Source organism: Eulemur rufifrons, chromosome 18 (genome assembly GCF_041146395.1).
Source record: "Eulemur rufifrons isolate Redbay chromosome 18, OSU_ERuf_1, whole genome shotgun sequence".
Taxonomy (NCBI): domain Eukaryota; kingdom Metazoa; phylum Chordata; class Mammalia; order Primates; family Lemuridae; genus Eulemur; species Eulemur rufifrons.
Window position 1 is genome coordinate 57,062,004 of NC_091000.1, and position 24,448 is coordinate 57,086,451.

Consider the following 24,448-nt stretch of genomic DNA (forward strand, 5'->3'; position numbering starts at 1 on the left):
TCCCGGTAAGAGGGAAAATGAGAGCACAGAGAGACGGCCACCGAGGACACAAAGAGAAAGTGGCTGTCTACAAGCCAGGAGGAGAGGCTGCAGGAGAAACCAACCCTGCCAGCACCTTGACCTTGGCCTTCCAGCCTCCAGGGCCGTGAGAGAGTAACCTTCTGCTGTGGCCGCCCCAGCAAACTAGCACAGTCATTTTTTCCACCTTTATGTTTTTTTTGACCTTTCAAAGGTTACAAAGAGCATCCGACTCATCTGGGAGTGGCTGCGTCGCCCCTCGCCTCTGCAGGGCGGCCAGGCCTGTGCCGGATATGCGGGGTGAGGTGGCCGCACAGTCACAGGAGGCTGGGCAGAGGCAACCCCACATCTCAGTCCTGGCCGACCACGGACAGGCAGGAGGTCGAGGACGCACCAGCTGCGCTGGGTCTGTGCTGCTGGGGGCACCCCTGGGGCCCAGGGTGGCGCCTCCCAGCTAAGCGTCTCCGTCTCGGGCACATGCGCAGGCGGAGGGAGGGAGGCGGCCAGACCAAGGTGCTGGCAGAGGGGGGCTGCCTGGAGTCCCAGCCGGGCGTCCCCTGCGCCACTGGGGACTGTGAGGGCGGCAGCAGCAGAGGACGGTCAGCACGGCCAGGCCAGCCGGCCACACGACACAGGTCCTCACGCGCCCTGCTCTGGCTCGGAACCGGGCGGCTGGGGAAGGGGGAAGAGTGTGTTTAGAATTAACGCCCATGAGGACGTGGGCTGGGACGTGAGGACAGCCTCCAGGACACTGCAGGAGCAAAGCAGAAAGGGAACGTGACTGGACTGTGGTGACAAATGGAGGGACAAGGCGAGAGGAACAGAGCCCGCAACAGGCCGATGAGGACATGCCTGGAAAGCAGCCCTGACCCCAGACGAGATGAGGACAGTGGTTTAAGCAAGGACAGATTCCAGAGCCCTCGGGGCGATGAGACCGGCCACATGGCTGAGCAGAACGGAACACGGAGGACAGAGCCCCAGGGCAGAGACCGTGGCTCGGGTCTTACCAGGGACAGGCAGCAGGTGGCAGGGGCGGCACACTGTGCCCTGCGCTGTGGGAAGCCCACCCCTCGGCCCCTCTCACAAGGGAACGTGGGTTGGAGGGGACAAAGCAGGACAGTGAGGGAGGCCGTTGCCCGCGGCGTGCAGGCACAGGGAAGGATAGAAGCTGCTGGAACAAGGGCAGCAGGGCCCGGCCTGGGCACTGAGGATGCGGCGTCTGCCTCCAGAGGCCAGAGCCCTGCCGAGGTCCCGCAGCAGGTTCGGAGGACGGGCCCCATGCCAGGTCCCCTGGGCGGACAGTGCCCCTGCCGGGCACAGCCCCCGAGCTCGAGGGGCGGGAGCCTGGAGTGGGGCAGAGGGCCGCGGGGCGGGGCTCACCATGGACAGGTAGCACAAGTGCTGGCAGATCTGACACCTCCGCTCCGACGTCTCCAACTGCAGCCACTTTCGAGGCTTTTTCTTCCCATCCGCCACCGTGCCGTTGCCGTCGTGGCTGCCGTAGCGCGCGGAGGAGTGGAGGCCGGCCTCGAACAGCTGCCTGCGCTGCCGCAGCTCCGTATCCCTGCCGGACACAACCGCAGGCCTGGCCTTCAGCGGGGGACGCGCCACCCATCCAGACGCGCCCCACCCTCAGGGGACAGGAGCCCGGCTCCCCTGCCCACGGCCCAGCCGGGACCCATTTTGCCGACTTATTGACCCAGGGAGCGTCGTGACAAGTGGCAAAAGCACGTGAAAGCCGTGCAACGGGTTCTTCCTTTGTTCCAAGCCCGAGACACAATTTAACAAACTATTTGTTGGCATCATCATCAAAGGTTCGCCGACATGAGCAGAAATCCGGGTGCCGTCCGTCGGCACTGCCCAGAGCCTCCGCCCTGGGCAGGGAGAGACGTCCCAGAGCCACATGGTAGGGAGAAGAGAAGAGGGTTACACGGGAGGCCGGGCACCACGCCCGCCCCGGTCTGCTGCAGGATTAAGGGGTGCCACCAGCCTGGGGACGAAGTCGGGGTGACTGGCCGGCCACACAAGCTGCCCAGTGGTGGTCTCTACCCCCACACACACTACGGGGGGGCTGCAGGAGGGCCGAGCACTGTGGGCCGAGCACTGGGGGCCGCTCTCCATACACTCCCCCATTTCTGGGGTGCAGAGCCAGGCCCTGATGCAGCCAGGCACCACTTCCCACTGCTTCGAGGTGGCCTCGCTGGCCAAATACTGCTGGCACCAGCCTGCCAGGGCGGCCAGAGCCCACCTTCCGTTCATCCCACAAAGAAGTAACCTCTTGGCACTGCACGTCTTACATCAGCACATCAGGAAATTCTGACTCCAAACACCAGGCACAGAGAGAGAGAAGGGGAAATTTAAACAGCACCACACCCACCTGGCAAAGCACCGAGTGGGCCCTGTGGCTGTGACGGGACCCACGACTGCAGGGTCTGTCTGCTCACCTGCCCCCGTCCCGCCCCAGAGCCCCGGAAGGACCCAGCTCTCTGGCCTCAGCCCCGGGGGTCTCTCAGAACCCAGAGTGTGTGTTACCTGAGCTCATCCAGAAGGGATGAGATGGTGCTGAGAGTGGGGCCGTTTTCTTTCTTCGCTTCCGCTTGTGCGATCTGGTAGAGCAGCTTCTCCATGGAAAAGGGCTTGGCTATGTGGCGGCGCTTCATTTCCTGAAAGAGGAGCCGCACCCCTGAGCGCAGGCTTTCATCACTAGGCAGCCGGCAAGGCTTTTGTCGGCGGAGGGGCAGGCAAGCAATCTGCATTTCCAGATTTTGAATTGCGTTTGTATTGAAAGCTATTGAAAACTGCACAGCACTTGGGCTTACCTGTGAGAAGGGCACCACACGCTAGAAAAGGCCACGGCCCCTCACCGCTGGCCACACTTAGAAGGGGTGGAGATTCCCCATCCACTTACTCCACGTGTGCACCTTCAGTGCAGTCGCCCCAATCTTGCAGGGGGTCGGTCAGAAAGGGACCTCAATCTTTCATACACAAACAAACCCCCTGCAACTTCTCTTTCCCTGAAAAACCTTTCAGCCACCTCTTAAGCTTTTCAAAGACACCTTCCAAAGGGAGCCCCACCTCCAAACAGACACGCAGGCACAGGGTACACGCGGCTGGCCGTGGGCAGCAGGGGGCTGGCCGGCTCACCTTGGCGGTCTCGAAGCCCATGCTCGTCCACTGGGTGGTAGCAAAGTGCACGGTTTCCGAGACGCTGTAGCCACAGCACACTTTGGACACAAAGGATCCTGGGAAGCAGACGACAAACTGGCCGCTCTGCTGCACGGTCCTGTGCACCTTGATCCCCTCTTTGCACAGCACCTCCGGGGAGATCTGGGGAGACAAGGCCACGCTGAGGCACACTCCCTCCCTGTGCACGGACACCTGCAGAGGGGGCCTGCTCCCAAGGAGACGGATGTTGTGTTTCTCCTTCAGAAAATATAAAGTCCTATTTCCTAAAACAAGGAGGAGGTTCTAAATAGACACTGGCCCAAGTGAGCATACACAGCCCCACGAACATTCCTGTCCCCACCCTGGCAATGCCAGGGGCAGGGAACAAGACAAATGAACAGGACCAGGAGGCTGCCAGGTGGGCCAGGGGGGTCCAGCGGAGATGAGACACCAGGCAGGGACGGGCAGAGGCCAGAGAAGCCCTGGGCTCAGCTGGTCAGAGCACAGCCCAGGGTGACAACTCTCAGGAACTCAGCAGCCCTATGACTTTCTGAAGATAGAGCAGGAGCTTGCTCACTCCTGTCATGGCCCGGTCTCCAGCGCCCAGCAGGTAGGAGTAGGGGCACAAGAGCCAGTGCTCCAGCCCCAAGCCCAGGGCCCCGCCAGCCAGCACGCATGACGCAAACAACCGCAAACCCTGGCGTCCTGCCCAATCTGAACGAAACTCAGTTTGGTTTTTATGCCAGAGGACCTTTCGTTTTGGACGCCTTAAGGACTGATTTCACTTTGTCCTCTTTGCCTCGAGAGGCGGGTCGGTTAAGACGGTGACTTTATAAAACCGCTGAATGCCCCGCAGCACAGTCCCCAGGAGGACCTGTGGTCCCTGCGTGGGAGGCGGCCGGGCGGACATACCATGACGTTGCTTTCCAGCATCTGCAGCCCTGGGGTCCCGTTGGCCTGCAGCAGGGTGTGGACCACGTCCTCCAGCTTGTTCTCCTCCTCAGCAGGAATGCAATACCTGGGCGGCGGGGACACAGGGGGCAGGGGCAGAGGCTTGACTCGGCCCCTCCGTGCCGGCCGTCGCCATCTCCCCCAGGCAGGCGCACGTGCAGGCCGGCCAGGTGCTGCAGGGCCCAGGGGTGGCAGGACCCCGCCCTGGCAGACGGGGAGCCAGCCTGGCCGGGCGCCTGGGGTGTGGCTGCGACCTGCCCCGCCCCAGGGTCAGCAGGGGTCCCAGGGTCACGGAGACACCTGGACGGGGAGCAGAAGCATCTGACAGGACTTCAGGCTGCCAAGGCCAGCGACGCCTTCCCTGCCAGTGAAAACAAAGAGGCGCCTTTGGCGGTCACTCCAGCGGCCCCTCTGCTCTCGGGGCAGCCGTCCCTGGGCGTCTGACGAGAGCGTTTTGCTCTGAGGCCAAATCCTGGTTTCAGTTGCTGAGTGAAGGCAACAGCCACTTTGAAGTAAGGTTTTTAAGTGCTTATGCGACTTCGGTGCCAACATATTCTGTTACTGATTTGCAATTTAAACACAGGGTTTCTAACCTAAATCACATGTTTTAAGAAAAGCCACACACCATAAAGTCCTGTGATCACACCCCTGTTTCTTCTTGATTTCCCATCACTGGGGTTCCAGAGCTGAGTCTTCCAAGAGCCCACAGGTTCTCACGTTTCCCTACCTGTGACTCAGCGTTTAAGCCACTAGAAAGACACCACCACCAAACCACAGAACAGCCACTCACACCAGCGGCTCCTTCAGATGAGGAAACCAAGGCCTCGGGTCGCAGGCCTGGGTGGCCCCGGAACGGCCAGCAGGGCTGCCCCACAGCCCGGCAGCTCCCGGGGAGGCCGACCCACCCGCCCGCTCCACGTGCCCCGGTCCGGGCTCCCGGTCACCACAGACCACCTGGGGACAGTGACGACGACCATCCACAGCACACAGACCCGCCCGTCCTGCCCACGCTCCGACGGCACGATTCACTATGGAAGCCGACACGCGGACACTGTGCCGACACCGGCTCCAGGGAGGGAGAGCGACAGTCCTAAGACTGTTTATTTTAATAACGAACGCTTGATCGCCCCATCAGGACAATAAGCACAGCTAGCGTGGGATGAATGTGATGCCGCAGACTATCAGATGACACGACATCTGATTATTTGCAGTCATTTCCCATCTGCCGCCGTAAACAAAGAGACCAGCCCCTATCAGGACTGTTCTGGTTGGAGGATCCCAGGCGGGGCCCGACACAGAACGCCGCGCCACGCGGCAGAGCAGGACACACAGCGCGCGCATCTCCACACAGCAGGAACGAGAGTTTGCAAGTCAACTCCCCTCCCCACGCAGCCCGACAGATAAGGAGACACCGGCTCTAGAAAGACGCCGAAAATAACCATTCACGAGATGCCACAGCGAGCCCGGTTTAGATCCAGCTAGCAGGAGGCTGACATGGTCGCTACCGTCGGTCCACAGTTTGTGGCATTTTCACTACTGTTCCTTAGCCCCAATATGAGACACAAACCTGAACACACAAAGCAGGTTCTCCAACACCTTCAGCCACCCGGCTGTGGGGTTCCCTGCAGTGCAGGCCCCACCTAACAGGAGGTCTACACAGCACCCCCCGGGGCCCCTGGCCGTGTACTCACCAAATGCAGTCAGCACCAGTGTGTAAGTAGTCAATGTATGGAAGGTGATTTTGGTCTCGAGACCAGCATGAGGTAGAAAAGACCATGCCAATATTTAGCCAGGGAATAGTCACTCCTAAAACAATAGGGGAAAAGGTATTTTAAAGTGTGGCAACAATGACTCAAAGGAACAGTAATTAAAAATCACTTTCTTCTCCCAACACAAGAAAAAGAAATGGGATTCAAAACCAGAGCAAACCCAGTGAGTAGACGTTATCTGCACTTTCCTGCTTGCTATATACAGAAGTGAAACCAAGAATGTGGACACTTTCAAAACAGGCGTACAAGAACATCTCACAGAGTGAGTTGGGTGGGCAGCAGGAAGCTGACTGTGACTGTTGTCAGTGAACCCCCAGAACAGCAGTGCTAACCCGAACATTCCCGTGAGGGTGGGGGCAGAGGGCCCCCTGGCTCGGGGGTCAGAAATGGGCCTCTTTTGACAGGTTCCAGGACTCCTCCGGAGGCTGGGCCTTCACCAGGACTACAACCTCCACCGCCCTGACGTCCCGTGAAGTCTGCAAAGCACCCATCACTCATGAACCTACCAACCATCTTAAGAATTTAGGATTTTAGCTTGAAGTAGCCTTAAGGACTTGGCACTTTAGCAATGAAAGCGCCAATTTCAAGGTGCAGAGTTGGCCACTAAGCGTCCGTCCAGCTCTAGACTCTGTGGTGTGGTTCATTCTTCCACATTTTTATTGACTTCATCAATTATGGTCTTAGAACTCTTTTTGTCAAACATCAAAGTTTTCACTGTACATACTCTACAGCTGAAGACCCCGTCCCTCCCAGGCAACACTGAGAAGGGTTTCCCCAGCTCTGGTTCTCGGGGGGTAGAAGTCACTGTCAAAGCTGCCCCAGGCGGGCGGCCGCGGCCAGACTTACCAGGCACAGCACCGAGGTGACGCAGGATGGACCCTGTGTTATTGGGGAGGACGGTGAGGTTCCATCCGTGCCTGCAGAGGGAAAGACAAGCGATGTCACAGACTGGCAGGGGAAGGATGCCGTCTGGTCCCCAGAACATGGACGGAGTCCAACCTTACCTTGAAAAGGGCTCTGATTTTCCCACTGGGAATCCGCTGCCGTGAGTGTTGGTGTCCACCTTGCCGCAGTGCACTGCCACGTGGCAGTCCTTCTCTTCCACTAACCTCCAGTACTCTTGCTGCGGGGGGAAAGGCCAGTCAGCACGGGCGGGGTGCCCGGGCCACAGAGCACAGTCCAACCTAACGACGCCGGGACACCAACGCGTGACAGAACAGGCGCTGTGCTGCCCGGGCTGTGCATAGTGCCCCCAGCAGAACGCTGACTAACACGGCACCTCCGTGTGTACACTCAGAATGACCGAGAACAGGGTCTCAGCGCGGAATCTGCATGCCTGTGTTCATAGAGGCTTTATTTCCCGCCAGAAGATGAAAGAAACCCAAGTGCACGCCCACAGACGAACGCATGAACGGAAGGTGGACCGCCCACACCGGGGTTACTGTGCGGCCTCCGGAAGGAGGGGAATTCTGACACGTGCGACAGCTACGACATGGATGGACGTCACGCTAAGAACAGTAACTGACAGTCTGGACTTGAACGTGTTCCATTTCAACAAATGGGGCCGAGGGGCGGGTGAGGGTGTGTTTCGATCACAGGGCAGCAGAGGTCCTCAGTTTCCCTAGGAGGCCATCCTCCCCCTTCAGGGGCGCCTTTTCACTTTGTTTTCAATTATCGTTCCAGAAGCACATCACCATCTTCCCTAATCTCCAAAACCCCGTTAAGCTGGGACCACATTTAAGGACGAAGCCCAACCAATAAGCACCCGGCATCGTATCGTTCAATTCACCTCCAAGGAGTGTACCCAACAGTGTCAACACAGGTCCCGACGCTGTGTGACCTCTACAAAGTGGGGAGCAGGATGGGTGTCCAATGTCCACAGATCAGGAATGAATTCAGCATCATTAAATGACTGGATTCCTGAAATAGGCGTCCTTGAATGGAAGCGAGAGTCTAATTGAGCACCCTGATCCTCGTCCCTGACGCTGCCACCCGTTCACTGACACTGAGAGCAGCGGCCTCTGGTGGATCAGTAAAGACGAGGAATTGGGAGGAAGGGACCCTTCCAAGTACGGCCAACCCAAGTTGCTGTCCACCAGCCAAGAGAAAGGCCCGGCCTTTCTGGGGAGACACAGAGCACAGAAGCTAGGCAGCGCTGGACTGAAACCTGAGTTTTAGCAAATCTTCTGTGTTTAAGTATTTACAAAACTGCTAGAGCAAAATTCAGACTTTCAGAGGGAATTAATTCCTGAATAGGAAGCCGTACAATGACCTAAGCTTTCTTACGCCTTCGGGAGACTCCCGTTAGGACAGGGCCGTACAACAAAGGCCTCCCTTTTCCAGCGCCTATGCTCAGCCCCAGACACTCAAGCTTCCTCCACCTGGTATCTACCACAGATGCCACGCACGGCCCAGAAGCAGCCAGGGCGCAGTAACCACAGCCACCGGGCTGGGGCAGGGTCAGGCCACAGCGTGGGGAACAGCTGCACCCTGGGTACAGAGCTAAGGCACATCAGCAGAGACCAACGTCCTGGAAGTCAGATGAAAACGGTGCTGAAAAGTAAACATCGGACTCCCCACACCAGGAAAGCAGGCTTGAGCTCCAGGTTGGCTGTCCTGGGCTCTGACAGGTACCACCAGGAGATGTGACACCACGTGCCACCCATGCAGGGGGCCCAGCCGTCCTGTCTGAGCATTGAAAGTCTCACCTGCAGGAAACCACAGGATGGTTGAACTCGGGTGGTCAGCAGGTGGGTCAAACCCACCCGGATTTTACTTTAAAGAGTGGCACGTATTATTAAAGAAGCAGGTGTGACCTGAAGCCTGTCACAGGCCAGAAGTCAGCACAGACCTCCTTCCCGCTCCCTGGCCGGCAGCTGCCCCTCCCCCCGAGGGCCGGGTTTGGTCTCTGTCCCTTCACATGACCGACCACGGGCTGCTGAGCCCAGCGACGTCAGCAGCTGGAAGTTCACACGGACTCAGACGGGCACTGGCCGGGGGAGGTAAACAGAGGGATCCGGTCTCCGTCCCGCCGCGCCTCGCACAAAGCCTCCCCCTAATTGGTCTGGGCACAGAAGTGCTCACTGTCTTCCCAGCCTCGTGCTAACTCAAAGAAGAGAGTTGGCAGAAACACAAAAATGGCAACCTGCCAATCCCATTAAATAAAAAATAGGAGAGAAGAAAAAGCACAACTGTGGTTTCAAGGGATTCCAAACATTCTCTTGCGTAACAGACACACGGAGGGTAGGCGGGCGGCCAGAACCCACCCCCGGACTCGGCATCTCACCACCTTCCTCACGCTGCTGCTGGCTTCTGGGCAGGTTCAGATGAACCTAAGTCAGAACTCCAGCCGCCCCAGCGCACACTCCACGCGGAGGACAAACGCTGCCCCGTCCGGGTCCCTCCGGCAGCGCGGGCTCCAGGGACCAGGCGGACAGGGCTCCCCCAGCTCTGGCACCCCAGGGGGCAGCGGGAGGCCACCCTCACTCACCTCGATTTCAGCTGGTGCAGGCTCCTTGCTGAAACACATGTTCATGATATTTCTTGCTGTTCGATAAAAAGTCGTTAGAGAAACAGACCTTCCCTGAAAACAAAACAGAAACAAGAGCGAAGCTTAGGAATCGAAGCTGAGCCCTCTTCTAGTTAGGCCACACACCTGTCCCGGCCTCTGCCTGTGGCTTCCCCAGGGCTGTGGGCCACATCGTGCCCGGAGTTAATGACAAGCAGAGATGGCAGAGAAATACCCCCCTACAGATCCGCAGCGTGGGAAGGGGAGAAGGACGGCTCCGCCAACCGCCGCTACCACGGAGGGAAACCGGCCGTCACCTGCCAGAGAGATAATGAGAGGACGCCAACCCGGAGGCCACAAGCAGATGCCCTTGGGAAGCACGAGAGGCCACCTGCAAGGCACTCTGTTTAGAAAGCACCTGTGCTTCGGGCAGACCCGCGTGCAGGGAAGGACAAAGCTCTCGGGCCGGAGAAGAAACTAATGGCAGCTAAGACCTGATGGAACTCACGTCCAGGGACCCCGAGCCTGGAGGCCCCGAAAGACAACTGGACACCTTCCCCCGAGAGCCCCACCACATGCAACTGGCCAACAAGCACCTGAGTCTGAAGGTGGAGCCTGGTCGCTCACTTGCCAAAGCCACCGCTGCCCTGTTGGCACCTCTCCCATCAGTGCCCCTGTCACCCTGTTCCCAATAGCATCAAGGTGCTCTGCTCGCTCTGACAGAACAGCTGACGACACCAGCCCGGGAATCCGGAGTCGGCTCCTGCCCTCCTTTCTCCACCAGGCGTGTTGATTCCTTCAGTCCAGAAACGCTGACTGACACCCACTGTGCCCCGCACCTAATTCTATGGGCTGGAGACAGAACAGTGCGCAAAACAGACAAAACCTCTGGCCTTGCGCAGCTTCTGTCCCGTCTGGAGAACACGCCCTCAGAGAAGCAAGAGGGCCGTGGGTGCAGGGAAGCCTTCCCTAACAGGGCCAGAACAGGCCCCCGACTCCTTCTGCCACTGGACCGACAGGCCCAGCCGCTGGCACGGAGATGCTGGCGTTTGGCTTCTCTCCCGCAGCTGAGGGACTAGACAGGGTTCTGACCACAAGAAAACATTCCCAGGCAGTTCCAAGCCTTTCCTGACATTCCGGCCATCACAGAATAAGAAGTAACTACAAGGAGGGACCCAAGTTCGCCCTGACGCGGAGTGCAATGGATGGGGCTGCAGGTCACAGCAGGACACAAAAGCCAACGGCTGGGACACTGGTGGCCACAGAGAGCAGCCTGCTCCCAGCAGGCTACAGTGGCTGGGGAGCATCGCCACGGCCACCTCGCCCAGCTCCCATCCATTTTTGCTTTGAAATCTAAAAATACTCTTAGTGTTACAGCTCTTTTAGAATTTGTCCAGCAGGTTTTCCGGTCCTCACCAGAAGACCCCCCCCCCAAAAAAATAAATACAAAATTAAAAAAAATAAGAATATTCTTGATGGGGTATTTTAAAACAAAACAACTCCCCCCCCCCCAAAAAAAACCTCTCTTACTCAGATTTAACACATGCCCACAGAATTGGCCCTTTTAAACATCGACCATGTGTCATTTTATGAGTTGGCTTTTCAGACACAAGATTGATGAGTGGCTTTAACGAGGAAAGACTCTCACCAAACATTCAGGAAACTCCGGATAAAGGTGCCCAAGAATATACCCAGAGCGCACAGTCCCTGGGCCACCCTCTGCCTCCTGGTGACAATATTTCAGAAGTACAAGGAGGCTGCTGACCAGCGGCTGCAGGAGCCGCGGCGCCACCAGGCAGCGCCAGGCAGTGCCAGGCAGCGGGAATGGGGTCTCGAAGCAGAGAAGGGCAGACCCTCCCCGGATCTACGACCAGAAACACTCACAGGCAAACAAGGCAGCTCTTTCCAGAAAAGCAAAGGCCAAAGCCTAGGAGAGAATTCAAAGCGTAGTGGGCGCCCCTTGAGTGGGACTGCCCGGCCTGGACTTAAGGGACGACAAGTCCAGGGCACGAGTCAGACTCCTGCTCTGCGTTTCTGAAGCATGTGATGGAATCAGAAGCCGCATTGTCTCAACTGCAGGGGACAGGCCAGAGCCTGCAGCGAGGCAGCCGCGGACCCTGGGAGCAGGAGTCGGGCGAGGCTATAAGACAGCCGGTTCCCACCGTGGCAGAAATGCATCCATCCAGACACTCCTACGGCTCACTGGGCTGAGACCTCACCAGAGGAGCATGGGTGGGACCCCCGGGGGCAAGACAGTGCCAGGCAACCCAGCAGAGACCTCAGCATGGAAGGCAGAGCTGGGCGCCCTGCTGCCCACTGGCAGCCCCGAGGAGGGAGGCCCCCCACGCCTTGCTTCAGAGCCAGGCCAGACGGCAGGGCTGCCGAGGAGAACCACCGTCGCAGCCTCGCTTCTTAGAGGAGCGAGTCTTCTCAGGACGACCTGAGCTGCAACAAGACCTGGCAGAACTGGGGAAAACTCTGCTGCGTTTCAGTCGGCCAGTCTCTCCCCGCCTCCTCCCTCCACAGGGCCTTCCCGGTGAGACCTGCGTTGACGGCTTTATCAGGGATGGCTCTGCAGGAAGGACCGAGCCACGCAGGGCTGGAACACGGAGGCTGGGAGGCAAGAGCTGAGCAGAAGGGGAGAAAGGAGAGAAAACGAGCGCTTGGAGCCCATGGAGGGTCTGGTCAGGGAGACCCCCGCGGGTCGGGCAGCTCTCACGCACCAGATGAGATGGGGGCGCTCAGAGTGGCAGGCACAGAACCGTGGACACGCGGAAACCAAACATGTCTCCTAGTCTGGCACAGGGAAACACATACGTACACACACACACACACACACACACACTCACACACACACCCCGCACCATTTAACAAAAAGGAAACCCAAGGCCCAGGGCAGCCACACATGGACTAATGACGTTACCCTGAAGTAGGTCTGCTCCCACCTAGCTCTCTCGACGTCCCTTTCCACCATGTGACACGTTACGTCTACGCTATGACAAAGTAAGAAGGCCCTCACCAGATGCCAACACCTTCACACTGGACTTCCCGTTCTCAAACACCAGATGTCAATAAATCTCACGATGTCTGTTATAAACTGCCCGACCTACGGCACTGCACTGCAGCAGCACGAAACGGACCAAGACGGTGTCCTCACCCCGCACGGTGGCCGGCCCCTCCCTCACCCCATCAGGGCGCCGTCCCCGCTCCCGCGGGCGGCGTGGGTGCTCCGCAGAGCCAGAGCTGCACAGTGTGAGGGGCGGCGCGCAGGAGGCCCTACCTTGTAGATGCACTTGTGGAAGTCATTGAGGACGCCCTTGTCCTCCTCCTCCTCCTTGACCACTTCCTTTTCCTGAGCGAAGAGTCGCCGCCGGCCTGTCTTGAGCTGGGCCTGGCCCACCTCCTTGAGCTTGCTGCGGAAGCCGTTCCTGGGGGTCACGCCGTGGATGAGCCCATTCTTGGGCTCGAAGCGGGGCAGGGGGTGGAACTTGTGGTGGTCGTTCTCCGTGTGGCCCTCCAGCGGCCCCTTGCGCTTCTCCAGGATCTCCTTCTCCATCAGCACCTCCTTCTCCAGCCGCCGGTGCTCCTCGGGGGACAGGGAGTCATAGGAGAGCAGGTACTGGCAGTAGGCCTCCTGCAGCTTGGCCAGCCGGTCCTGGGCCGTTTTGGGGATGCGCAGCATGTCTGCTAGTTTGTTCCATTTTTTGAGGTCAGTCACTTGCTGCATTCCACCCATCTCGTTAATCAGCCGGAAAAAGCAGGCCAGGTCGAGCTCACAGCCTCCTGGACGGTGAGGGGGAACACAGGGCACGCCTGGTGAGTAAGGACACAGACAAGACCTTCCTCCCGGGACCTACAGCTCCCTACCACCTGCCACGTGCCAGGACTCTGCCAGGCCCCAGGGCCAGAGCGGCAAACGGCAGGCTGACGGTCACGGAGAGACAGATGTCACACAGTGACGGGTCATGACCGAGTGCTATGAAGGCAAAGCGGATCAAGGGGCCGCTGTGTTGGGGGGTGATCAGGGAAGGTGTGGGGGGAGGGGGTGGTTAAGCAGGGGCATGGCTGGGAGGACAGAGCCGGCAGTGGGGATGTGGGGAGGAACATCCCGGAGGGGCGCACACCAGTGCAGGCCGTTCTCCCACACCTGGGGGCCAGCGCATGAGAAGAGAAGCAGACCCCTGGCCAGGAGTGGGCAGGGACCCCCGCCCCGCGGCACCCACGTCCCAGCATCACATGGACACGATGCTTGCTTCCGATTCCCACTCCCCTTCTACACCTCCCACACACGCTCTCTCACAGAGCAGACTTTATCATCGACCCCACTGATTTGCAGGGCAAAGGGCCATGTCTGCATGAGGGCACACGCGGTCTGCCTGACCCTCGGCCCCTTCCTTCACCAGCCAGCCGGGGGAAGCACACTTCAGAAGGATGCGAGGCTGGTTCTTGCTGCTTCTCTTGATCAAGTCACAGAGCGGCACAAATGTACATCAAAATATTACTATTTTTAAATGTACACCCAGTAACTGCATCTAGATGGGAACTGGGAAAGCAACTGCCTTGCCAATAAATGGGAGGGAGGAATCCTCCAAAATAATTGTTAACAAAATGCTAGATGAGCAAAGTAAAAAATAAGACAATTTTGAATCTTTAGAGGGCGGGGACAGATTTACATCAAAAATAAAAGTGAAAGCAGGTGTGGCTCCGGCTGGCCTCTCTGGCCTGAGACCAGTGTCAGTGCACGGAGAAGGCTGGTCCTGCGGACGCCTGGCATCTGGGGACCCACTGGAGGAGCCCTGGCCCGTGCAGGGGCGGGAGCACGGTGGCCTGACTTTCCCTAGCTCTGCCTGGTGCACGGTAGGCTGGTTTGGGTGTGGACCACGGTCAGCCTCGGATGGGAGGGGGTAAGACCCCAAGATGCCACAACTCACTGCGGGTGTCACACACCGTCAGAGTCACAGGTGGGACTCAAAGTAGGGGGGTTCCCTGGCAATCGGGAGCTCTTCCCCCAAGGGCTGGTGGCGCACTACCTCGTCTTGCAGAGGTAAACAAAGGAATCAGTGCCCCCATCTGTGTCAAAGTGGCTCAGAACATGGGTCAAACTGCAAGGGGGGAGTCCGTGCTGTCTCTTTCTCTGTAAGGGGATCGTTAGAATCCACAGTCCCTGAAATCACACCGTGCCTGTGCAAAAGTTCTTCGTGGAATCCTCGTGCACAGCAATCACCCCGCTCCTCGCCCGACACCCCCTGACCCACCACAGTGCCCCCCCCCGGGCTGCACAGCCCCCTGCACAGACGCAGAAGGCGCCTCACTGTGGGGGACTTGGGGAAACCACCGCAAAGCCATTAGGTCCCCTCCGCTGCTGGATGGCTGAGGGCTCGGTGGGTCCCGGGCCAGGTCAGACACCTCAGACAGACGGTGAGAAGCCTCGGACTTGTGGGTGGGGACAAAGAACAAAAGCAAACACACCACAGGGAGGTGCCTGCTAGGCCTCTGGGGCTGGGTGAGGGGGTCAAGGTCAAAAGACAAATCTACTCTGGAAAGAAGGTCCCAGCTGTCATTACATCACCTGTGCCCCACGGCTGCACCACCCCACTAGCAGGTAGGGGCCGTGGACTGGTTTCCCTCTCATCCACCCGTCTTCTACAGCCAGGAGGACTCAGCGAGGTTCCCTGGCCCACCTGGGGTCACCAGGTGGCCCAAGTGCTCACTAAGGGCGTGACGAGGGGCTGGTGCACATGTGCATGGCTGTTCCCTCACCTCCACCTGCCACATGTAGCCCCCCAAGAGCAGACCACAAACCAAATCAAGAGACTCTCACCCAGGCTTTAGCGCTGGCAGGCACCTGGCTGAGAGCAATAATGAAACCTCCATCTTGCAACAAAGCCCACCCTGCTGCCAATTCTTGACACTGAAAGGAGGACTGCTAAACATCTCCCTGCCTTTGAAATTTGGGGATCTCCAAAACGGAGGCCAACCTTGTATCCTTCCATGGTCTAGAGCTGTGGGGGGGGGGGGGGGGGCGCGTGAGTGGGACCTGCCCCAGCTGTGCCCTGCTCTGCAGCCCTGACAGAGCCAGCTCCTCCTCGGTCCTGCGTCCTCGCTGCCAGGACAAGGAGAGGCGAGAGGGGAAGCAGAGCCACAGGAGCACCGGTGACAGGCCCTGCCTGGGACCCACCCGGGGCAGCAAGGACACACGTTCACTGCAGGATTCACTGTGGCAAGTTCTGCAACTGTCCCAGCCAGAGCTGCACTTCGTCCCTTGACCTGTGGCCTCGACAAGGAACTGGCTGGACACTAGAGAAACTGAAGCTCAAGGGAAAATGAACAGGAAGGAGAGAAAAGGATAAGAAGTACGAACAAAATGGCCTGAAGTCCAGCAGAGGGTTATGGGCTTCATGGCACCCCACCCCCCGAGTATGGACGCTGAAGCCCTAACCCCCAGGACCTGGGGACGTGCATGTGTTTAGAGGCGGGGTCTTTGGAGAGGTGGCTGAGTTAAAATGAGATCGTTAGGGTGGGTCTCATAAGGCATCCTTATAAGAAGGGGAGCTCAGGACAGACACATGCGGAGGGATGACCGTGTGAGGACACAGGGAGACGATGGCCACACGGGAGCCAAGGAGAGAGGCCTCAGGAGAAACGCCCCTGCCCACACCTTGACCTCTGACTTCCAGCCTCCATCGCTGAGAGGAACTTCTGTTGTTCCAGCCTAACAGTTCATGGCACTTTGTTGTGGGAGCCCCAGCAGAATCCAGGGGGGCAGCAGTGTCCCTTCGCAGCCTCCCTGGACCCTGCCCTGACCCCAACTGTGCCAGGCAGCAGGTGACAGCCTGGTTGGGGCTGGAACATAGAGGGGAGCCCACCCAAGACCTAAGCCCCAAACATCAAAGCTCTTCCTGCCATCAATGTGCAGAGCCCGGGGAGGAGGGCTGCAGGCGGCGCTGAGCAGGGAACAGCTGAGGCCGGGGAGGGGAGCTGGAGCGTCCGCAAGGGAATGTGAAGACTGGGGGGGGAACCGCAGGGACCTGGTGGTGGCAGGAATCCCTCCCCCAGGAAGCCTCCACCCCCCGCCCCCCAAGGCCTCACCTATGAGCGGGAGCTCGTCCATGGTGATGCCCTGAGATCTGAGGTGCTTCTTGATGCAGGCCAGCCGCTGCACGTTGGGGCCCCAGCGCCGGCCCAGCTTGTGGATGTGCTGAATCTGCGTGACAAACCGCATCTCATCGTTGAGCTTGCACTCGGGTCGCCAGTCCGGAGGGGGGATCACCCTGCACATCCCGAACTTCTCCACCTGAGCGCGGACCGACTCGATGTAGATGAGCGGGTCGTGGAACTCCTTGGCGGAGGGCCTGAGGACGGGGATCTCGTCCATGGCCGCCCACCCGGCCTTGCCGCCGCCCTTCTCGGCCTTGGCCGAGTCGTGCGGCTTGTGCAAGGGCTCTGGTTGCGAGGTAGAACGATTTTCACAGGAGGCGCCGTCCGCCTTGCCGTGTGCTTGTCTGCCTGGCGTGCTCTTCCCGGCCGTGGCCCGCTTCGGCCGGTTCCTCTCCAAACTTCGCTCGGGCACTTCCTTCTTCACGTGTCCATTCAGCAGAGCTTTCTCAGCCGGGGCCTTTTTGCCGGGGCCGTCGGCAGGGCTGGCCGCTCCTTTCATTTTCTTGGGGGGCGACTGCGGCTTTTCCGCCTGGTGCGTCTCTTCCAGTCTCCTCTTGGAGTTCCGCAGCCCCTCCCGCAGCTGCCGCCCCCCCACCTCCTTAGTGCATGACTTTGGGTTCAACCGGCCACTGACCTTGAGGCCATTGACGGCGGGCCCGGTGGACTTGGACGCCCCCCCGAGGGATAGCACCTGTTTGCGGGTTTTTGCATTGCTACTTTCAGTTTTCCCTGAGATTGTGTGGTTGACGGCGGAACTGGGCTTGTGGTGATTGGGTTTGGTTTCCTTGACCAGTTCTCTCTTGGCTTTGGTGTATGTGACAGCCCCCTTAGTCACCGTGGCAGTGTACTTCACAGTTTTGGAGGGTGAAGGTCTGACTTCGCGCATCTTTTTGGCACTGGTTGCACCTGCACCCAGAGATGACATTCGAGTGACTCCATTTACCTTAGACACCTGTGGGGCAGCAGAAGCAGAGGGGGGAGCAGAATTAGTACCTGCCAGGACAGCGACCGGCCCGCACGTGAGCAGGAGCCAGGAGCCCACTCACGGCGAGCAGAGACGCGGGGATACCGGCGACGGGAAGCAAAACACTCGCCCAAGAACCAAACTGTGAGGTTTAGTTCCAGAAGCTTTGCATAACCACACACCTCTCTGCACAAGATGCAGCCTGCCCCAGGGCCCCCCAGTGGGGCTTCCTGGATATGTTTTCACATTTGTTTCTGGCTCTTCCAGAAAACGCGGTGTTTCACAATGAAGCCCTCACCACATGCCTCACAATCCCCTGTCTCGTGTTTTTAAGAGTTTAGGACACAGAAATCCTGCCCATTTGGGGGAAATACGGACACACACAGGTACCCGTTCCGGGAAAAGATGTGTCTGCTGTTCTTGGTGTGATCTACGCAGCAGCACAACCTGCCCACAGAGCTGAAAACTCTGTGTGGCTAAAAAGAAAAAGAAAACAAAAGTACCATGGAAGGAAAAGCACGACAGCACTTGTGGTTTGGCTGGAAGTCACGGGCCTGGCCCAGAGGCGTGGCTGCCACCTGTCAGCGGCCGTCCTTGTGGAGACTGGGCCCTGTGAGGGCCTCCCTGGATGGAGGATGGATCCCCGACCTCGACGATGAAGCAAAACATGCCCACCCCTCTTCCGCACACGCGGTTCCCATTTTCCCACCCTCGACAGACTTCCACGTGAGCTGGGCACACACAGGCAGCCTCTCTGCACTGGCTGTCACACCGCTTGGACACCGCGGTAATTCTGTGACACGCAAATGTCAGAGAGAACAGGGGGTGACGCTGGTGGACAGCAGAGCCGTGTGACCTTCCAAACAGGAATGACAAAGGGGGCCCCACAGGGCTGCGGCACGGCTCACTGGTTTCCGAAGAGATTGTCTTCACAACTCCGCCGCGACCCAGACAAGTCACTTAACCTCATGGCAACACCTTTCATCTAAGAGATGAGTTTAAAGTCAGGGATTCCAGGGTTTTATAACCAACGCCATCTCAAAACGAAGCAGCCTAAAAACCACACATTACTGAGAAACACAGAGCTGGAACAGCCCGAGAGAAGGGGCCAGGGCGGAGGCAGCCGCACTTCTGGCCAGGAGCGTTGACCGCACGCACTCATGGGCGCAGTAATGCCCAGCGCCACCAGGAGGCTGTGCAGGCTGCCCTGACCACTAGGGGCAGGTCCCCAGAGGACAGGCCTGAGCCTTAGTAACCTCTGCACTGAGCCCAGCCCCAGCTCAGGACTAAGCACAATGTGCTTCAATGGGGGAGGGGAGGGGCTCAAACTTTCCCGCAGCCACCTCTGGTGGCTCTCAGAGTCCCCTGGGGGGCTGGTGACAACGGATCACTGGGCCCAGCCCTGGATTCAGTGGTCTGGGATGGGGCCTGAGACGTGCATTTCAAATCCGGTCCCAGGTGATGCTGTGCTGCTGGTCTGGGCGCTGCACTTTGAGAACCCCTGAGCCAAGTCTTGGTAGAAGTTTATAAAAACAGAAAAGTAAAGAAGCCACTAAGACCCGGACCTCTGAATACGCTGTCTATTATGTGTGGTCCCATCAAGCCACAAGTTCTTGGCAGGACATCCTCTCTCATGGGCCAACACCAGGGAACGTGCTGGCCGCAGCCTCAGTGTTTGCAGGGAGGGAAGCCCCCTCCTGGGCCGGGCCCTCGGGCCTGCCGGAGAAGCTGCAGGAAGGCCCGGGAACCCCACCCTGCCTCCCAACCCCCCAGGCAGCCCATGAAGACACGGGACTGGGAGAGTCTGGAATAAACGATGGGAAACTCGGCGTGAGGGGGTGGGGGTGCCTGGCAACAATAAATTAAAAACGAATTTATAAAATCAGGGACTGGAGGCAGATACGAATTTTCTGCGGTTAAGTATCACTACTTGGGAAGGGGAGGTATGGAAAAGAATACAAATACCTCTCATTTTTTTAATTGTCCTTTTGAATGCTTCTATTGACTAAAACCAAAATAAGACAAAACACTTAGAAAAACAAAAGCGCATAGTAAACTCCAGCTGTGGCTAATCTTTATTTCCAACATCAAAGACTCAAGGAGGGCAGGTGCACATGGACCTCAAGTAGCCTGGGTCTCAGAAGGGCTTTCTCTCTATGCCGGGCAGCGGGAGACAACCCAATCTGCTTCCCGATCTCCTTTTAACTCTCAGGGGTGCAGCCTGCCCTGACTCTACAACCGGCGCGCCCTCATGCAGACCTCTCGCAGATGGGGACTCACCTATCACAATGGCAAATTCCGGACGGTGCCGGAATAACCAGCTCCTGCAGAGAGAGGTCCAGCCTCTTGCCGAGGTTTAGTTCAGCGTTTCTCAAACCTGGGACCCTGAAAATCCTGTGGGAGCCTTTAAACTAATGCAGATTCCACAGAACCCCCTCACCCTCCAGGTTCCAATGGGTGAGGACAGAGGAGGACAAACAGTGTCGCAAAGCCCAGATGGCTCGGTGTTCCCACAAATACCTTGGGCCTGCTTTTCCCCAACGCCACCGTTCGGATGTGGGGGCTTGGGAGCCACAGTGTCTCATCTCTTGTATTCTATGTCAAATACGAGTGCAAGGCCCTGTATCTATCCATTCTGGCTTCTTGGGTCACCTGAGTTAAATTTTCTGCACAGTGGAATTCTATTTAAGTATGTCACAATCATCGATTGGCAAAAGGATCATCTGGTTGCATATGTATTTCTGTAAACCTAAATACGGGATTATTGCCAAGCTATACATTCCAACTAACTTGCTCTATGAGAAAAATGAGTTGCTCTGTTCATTTTCTCACTATTCTAACAGTTATGTTCAACAGTATCCAGCCAAATATCATGCATGCACGTCCATCTGACAAGCTCCAAGACTAAATGGATCTGACCCACAACACCATGAACTTTAAAGAGAAATAAATTACTCACATTAGAAAGGGCATAGGTCATTGGCCATCTTCCCTCTCCCCACCAAGAGCCCACCCAGTGGCCCTGTTCTATGCCCATCAAGAGGCCATGGGCTGTTGTTTTTAACTTGAAAAAAAAAAAAAATTTTTTTTAATTTTAATTGACAAATAATTGTATATATTTATGGGTGTAATGTGATGTTTTGCTATATGTTGACATTATGGGAATGATTAAATCAAGCTAATGAACATTAAAAAAACCCAATATGGAAAAAAAAAAAAAAAAAGAAAAGAAAAGAAAAGAAAAGAGAAGAGAAGAGAAGAGGCGAGGCCATGGGCTAATACAGGAAGCAATCTGTCCCATAAGCTGTGCCATGTGTCCTAAAGGTTAGGGATAAAACAGAAAAAAACAACCCAGCCGGGTCCATTGCTGATGAAAAACTTGGGACCCACCAATCCAACATGGATATTCCTTTTAGCCTGTACTAAGGACCCAATGGGGAATCGGTGCCAAAGAAAACCAAAGAACGGAGGAGGGCACCATCTTACCTTGTCACTGAGGATCTCCCCCCAATCACTTCTACAGCAGCTAAAACCCTGCAGCCCCAGTCATGCCGGCCAGCACACTATGAGGGAGGTCTCTGGTCTCCACTGTGTGTCCTGAGTCGTGTCCACATAAGAGCACAAACGAGAAGTCGTCTGAACCCACGGAGGTGGCCTATGGCAGGACCCTCAAATGTGCAACAGTGACCATATTCCAGCCAAGCAGCTCTGTATAAACTCTTCAAGTTGCTCCTGCTCTCAGCTCTGGCAGCCTACTCCCCCCAGCCCCCAACCCAGCTCTGCTGAAAGTCAGGTGTCTACAGCTTGTTCTCCGTGGCCCGTAACCACCCACCTGTCACCTGTATCTCGGGTGATCCCAGGCACGCAATATTGAGGTTTAGAGCAACCAGTCCCAGTCATAAAGGCATGACTGCAATATAACAGGCAAGGCCAAGAGCTGAGGGCATTTTCAAGTTACGTTCAACTGGACTAGTACTTACAGCGTCCCAGATCAACAGTACTTCACTCTTCTTGCACGAGGGATATAAGGGGAAGCATATAAAAGCCTAGGACATCAGACATTCCTTCTAGACATTGTTCTTAATAACAGAGATTCCATTTGCCGAACTGCTACCAGTCTACACTCTGATGATGTGTGCTTACTGTAAAAATATAACCCCCCACCCCTTACTGGTGTTTCTCCACCCCACCACTCACACACATAATGCTCAAATCAGCTCAACTCAGTATGATGACAGACGAAAAGGAAAAACTCGCATTTCCAAGGCAGAGCAGAAGATGAGAAATGACTCTATGATGTTTTTGGTTAACTAAGCAAAAATGCTGTCCTCAGTTCAACCAGACTCCGCTGTGTCAAGCCCTGATTGCCCACGAGAGGGAGCCATTGAGCTGAGGCCTTTGCTAAACTTTCACAACAGAGCTGGAGCTTGAGAGAGGGAGTTTCTTTAGGGGAAGTCCATCTGGCCGTTAAACCTTGAACTAAAAAAACGTAAGAGCCCACACGGAACAGAACTACAGTGGACATGCAGTGAAACATGCACGGGGAAGGAAACCCTGCAGAAACACGGACCACAGAAGCAGGACAAGAAAGGAGCCCTTCGGCCAGGCCAAGGCCAACGCTCTCTAGAAGGAAAGCCCGGTTCTGGCGAGGCCCCTATGTATTTATAACCCCGCCGCCCACTCCAGGCAGCAGCCCTGACTCAGACATACCACACTGCAAACAAGTGCAACTCAAACTGCAAGTATAACCTAGTGAGAAGCACGATAAAACCTTACGTCTTTTTTTTTTTTTTAAAGGACTAACATGGTTTCTATTTATTTTCCCCTCTAGATAGTTATATTTTCCAGAAGTTTAAAAGAATATTCCCAATTCTTTGGCCCCATCTGAATCTTACAAAGCCAGGACTTTCCTGCAACCCCTGTACATTTTCACATGAAAAAGTTCTTCCCCGACAGCCACCCGGCTCAGCGGATCACCCGCTGCATGTGTCTGCCAGCTGTCCCTGCAAGGTGACAATTTTCTTTTCCACGTTACAGCTTAGCCTCAGCGTAAGAAATGAGACCCACGCATCACCACACTCGGGGCAGTGGCCTCCTGGTCTATATCCTGGCTCAGGGACCACACACCAAAAACATGCTCCTGACTCTCTCAGGAAACTAGCATTTCAAAACCCTCTCTAGGGAAAAGCTCATTTGTTTGACCATCCTAAACTTGTTCCTGTCTTTTACTACATTTTAACTGAAGTACTACTTCAGGAGACCACAAGGAAAACATCACCCACTCCCCTTTGTTCACCTACCACACATCCGAATTATTACTCAGGGGCCGCCACAGCGCTCTGACAATTCCAGGGCCAGTGTGCATCCCGGGACAGAGGTGGCTCATTTGGTATTATAAAGAGTAAGGGGTAGGCACCTGAGGAGCGCATGCTCACGTGTTCTGAGTCTAGAGCCCTGGGGCCTTTATAAAGCTTAAGAACTATTATCTAGCATTATTCAAGGTACGAGGGGGCAGCTATTTTAGGGCCCTCAGAATTCATCAGAACAAACAGGGCAAAGGCCCCTCAGCAGCACCCCCCCACAAAATGACATCCCTTCACCCTATCCATCCACATTTCATACAATCACGTTCATCCTTACCTTTCATGTTGACATAAAAAAATAAATCATATTTGAAATTAAAGATCAGAATATCCTTTGGGCCCATGTTTTTTTACACAGTTGAAAAGATGAAAGGTCAGAGTCTAATCATTTGCATCAAGCAGTCACAAAGGAATCTACAATTTGCTTTTATTGACCTTATTTTCAGAGTACTTAACTAATGAGATCTGATGGTTTTAAAATTTTCTGTTCATTTCTCACAATGTCCCTGTGAGAGGAGTTGGTGTGATCGGCTCCAGAGAAACAACAGGGCCCAGGAAGGTTGAATGTAGCACCTCAAGTGTCAGTGAAGGTCAGCAACAGAGCTGAACTAGAACCAGGAGCCTGGGTCATCCCACCTGGGCTGATTTAGCCTGGGTGAGGGAGGGAGGGGAGGAGGGGAGGAGGGGAGGAGGGGACGAGGTGACCAGAGGGCATCCCCCTTGGACACCTGCAGGGCCCCTGGCTGAGCACACTACACTATGTTCAAAGACTCTATCCTGAACCACGGAGCACACCAGGCTCCTGCAGTTACGCAGATGACGAGAGTGTGTCCTATGAGGAGAACCTCGGGATGTCTCCTCCTTCTGGGACCCTGAACCTGAAGCCAGGGCCCAGAGCCACCCAAGGGCAGATGTGTAACAGTGCTAAATGATAGTTCCTAAGCTCAGTGAAGGCCCCAGAGCTAGGTGGGCAGAGCCATCCCAGGGCACGGTGGTGCTTGTGGCTCCCCCAGCTCTGTCCAACTGCACCAGTTCCTCTCGTTCACTTACAAAGGCAGCCTTGAACTGAATGAAGGGCAAGTGCTGAGAGTTGAGCTGGGACCAACTGAGACGGGACATTTACTCCATTCACCCCCGTGAGTGAAAGTGCAGGAGGAAAGGGAGTGAGAGAGGAGAGAGAGAGTGTGTGTGTGTACGTGTGTGTACGTGTGCATACGTGTATGTGCAAAAGTGAGAATAAAACGCTCACGTACACGTCACTTACTCAGGCGCCCACAGGCCCTTCACTCCTGCCACACAGATGGGTTCTCGGGGCAGGAAGGAAAGATCCTGAAGAGCCTAGAAAAAACTTCTAATATGCCCAAATTACGCTCTAGTATTAGAATTTCACCACAGAGAAACTCTGAAAGAGTGTTTCATATTTTTGCCGTCTGAAAAACCAGCGTATGATGTAAAGAAGATGCATTTAAAAAAACTCAACCCTCTCCTTCGGTCCTCGGAAAACAGGATGCAGCAGGGCTGAAAAAGTATAACCAACATCTGTGTCTCTCTC

At 56.3% G+C, this 24,448-nt stretch overlaps 1 protein-coding gene and 1 non-coding gene across 3 annotated transcripts in view; one reads left to right on the forward strand and one right to left on the reverse strand.

The window, feature by feature from the left end:
* JARID2 (jumonji and AT-rich interaction domain containing 2) overlaps positions 1 to 24,448 on the reverse strand; it is a 242,337-nt gene that overhangs the window by 7,872 nt on the left and 210,017 nt on the right. For both annotated transcript variants that reach the window (XM_069492948.1, XM_069492949.1), the window contains 10 exons: positions 16,501 to 17,521; positions 12,692 to 13,194; positions 9,394 to 9,486; positions 6,908 to 7,026; positions 6,750 to 6,820; positions 5,826 to 5,940; positions 4,096 to 4,201; positions 3,163 to 3,345; positions 2,551 to 2,681; positions 1,399 to 1,582 (listed from right to left, as the gene is read on the reverse strand). In XM_069492948.1, the coding sequence (XP_069349049.1) occupies positions 1,399 to 1,582; positions 2,551 to 2,681; positions 3,163 to 3,345; positions 4,096 to 4,201; positions 5,826 to 5,940; positions 6,750 to 6,820; positions 6,908 to 7,026; positions 9,394 to 9,486; positions 12,692 to 13,194; positions 16,501 to 17,521 (2,526 nt within the window). The remainder of the gene's footprint in view (positions 1 to 1,398; positions 1,583 to 2,550; positions 2,682 to 3,162; positions 3,346 to 4,095; positions 4,202 to 5,825; positions 5,941 to 6,749; positions 6,821 to 6,907; positions 7,027 to 9,393; positions 9,487 to 12,691; positions 13,195 to 16,500; positions 17,522 to 24,448) is intronic.
* LOC138399229 (U7 small nuclear RNA) lies at positions 10,778 to 10,839 on the forward strand. Its single transcript, XR_011236120.1, has one exon. It is a non-coding gene; the product is annotated as a U7 small nuclear RNA (small nuclear RNA).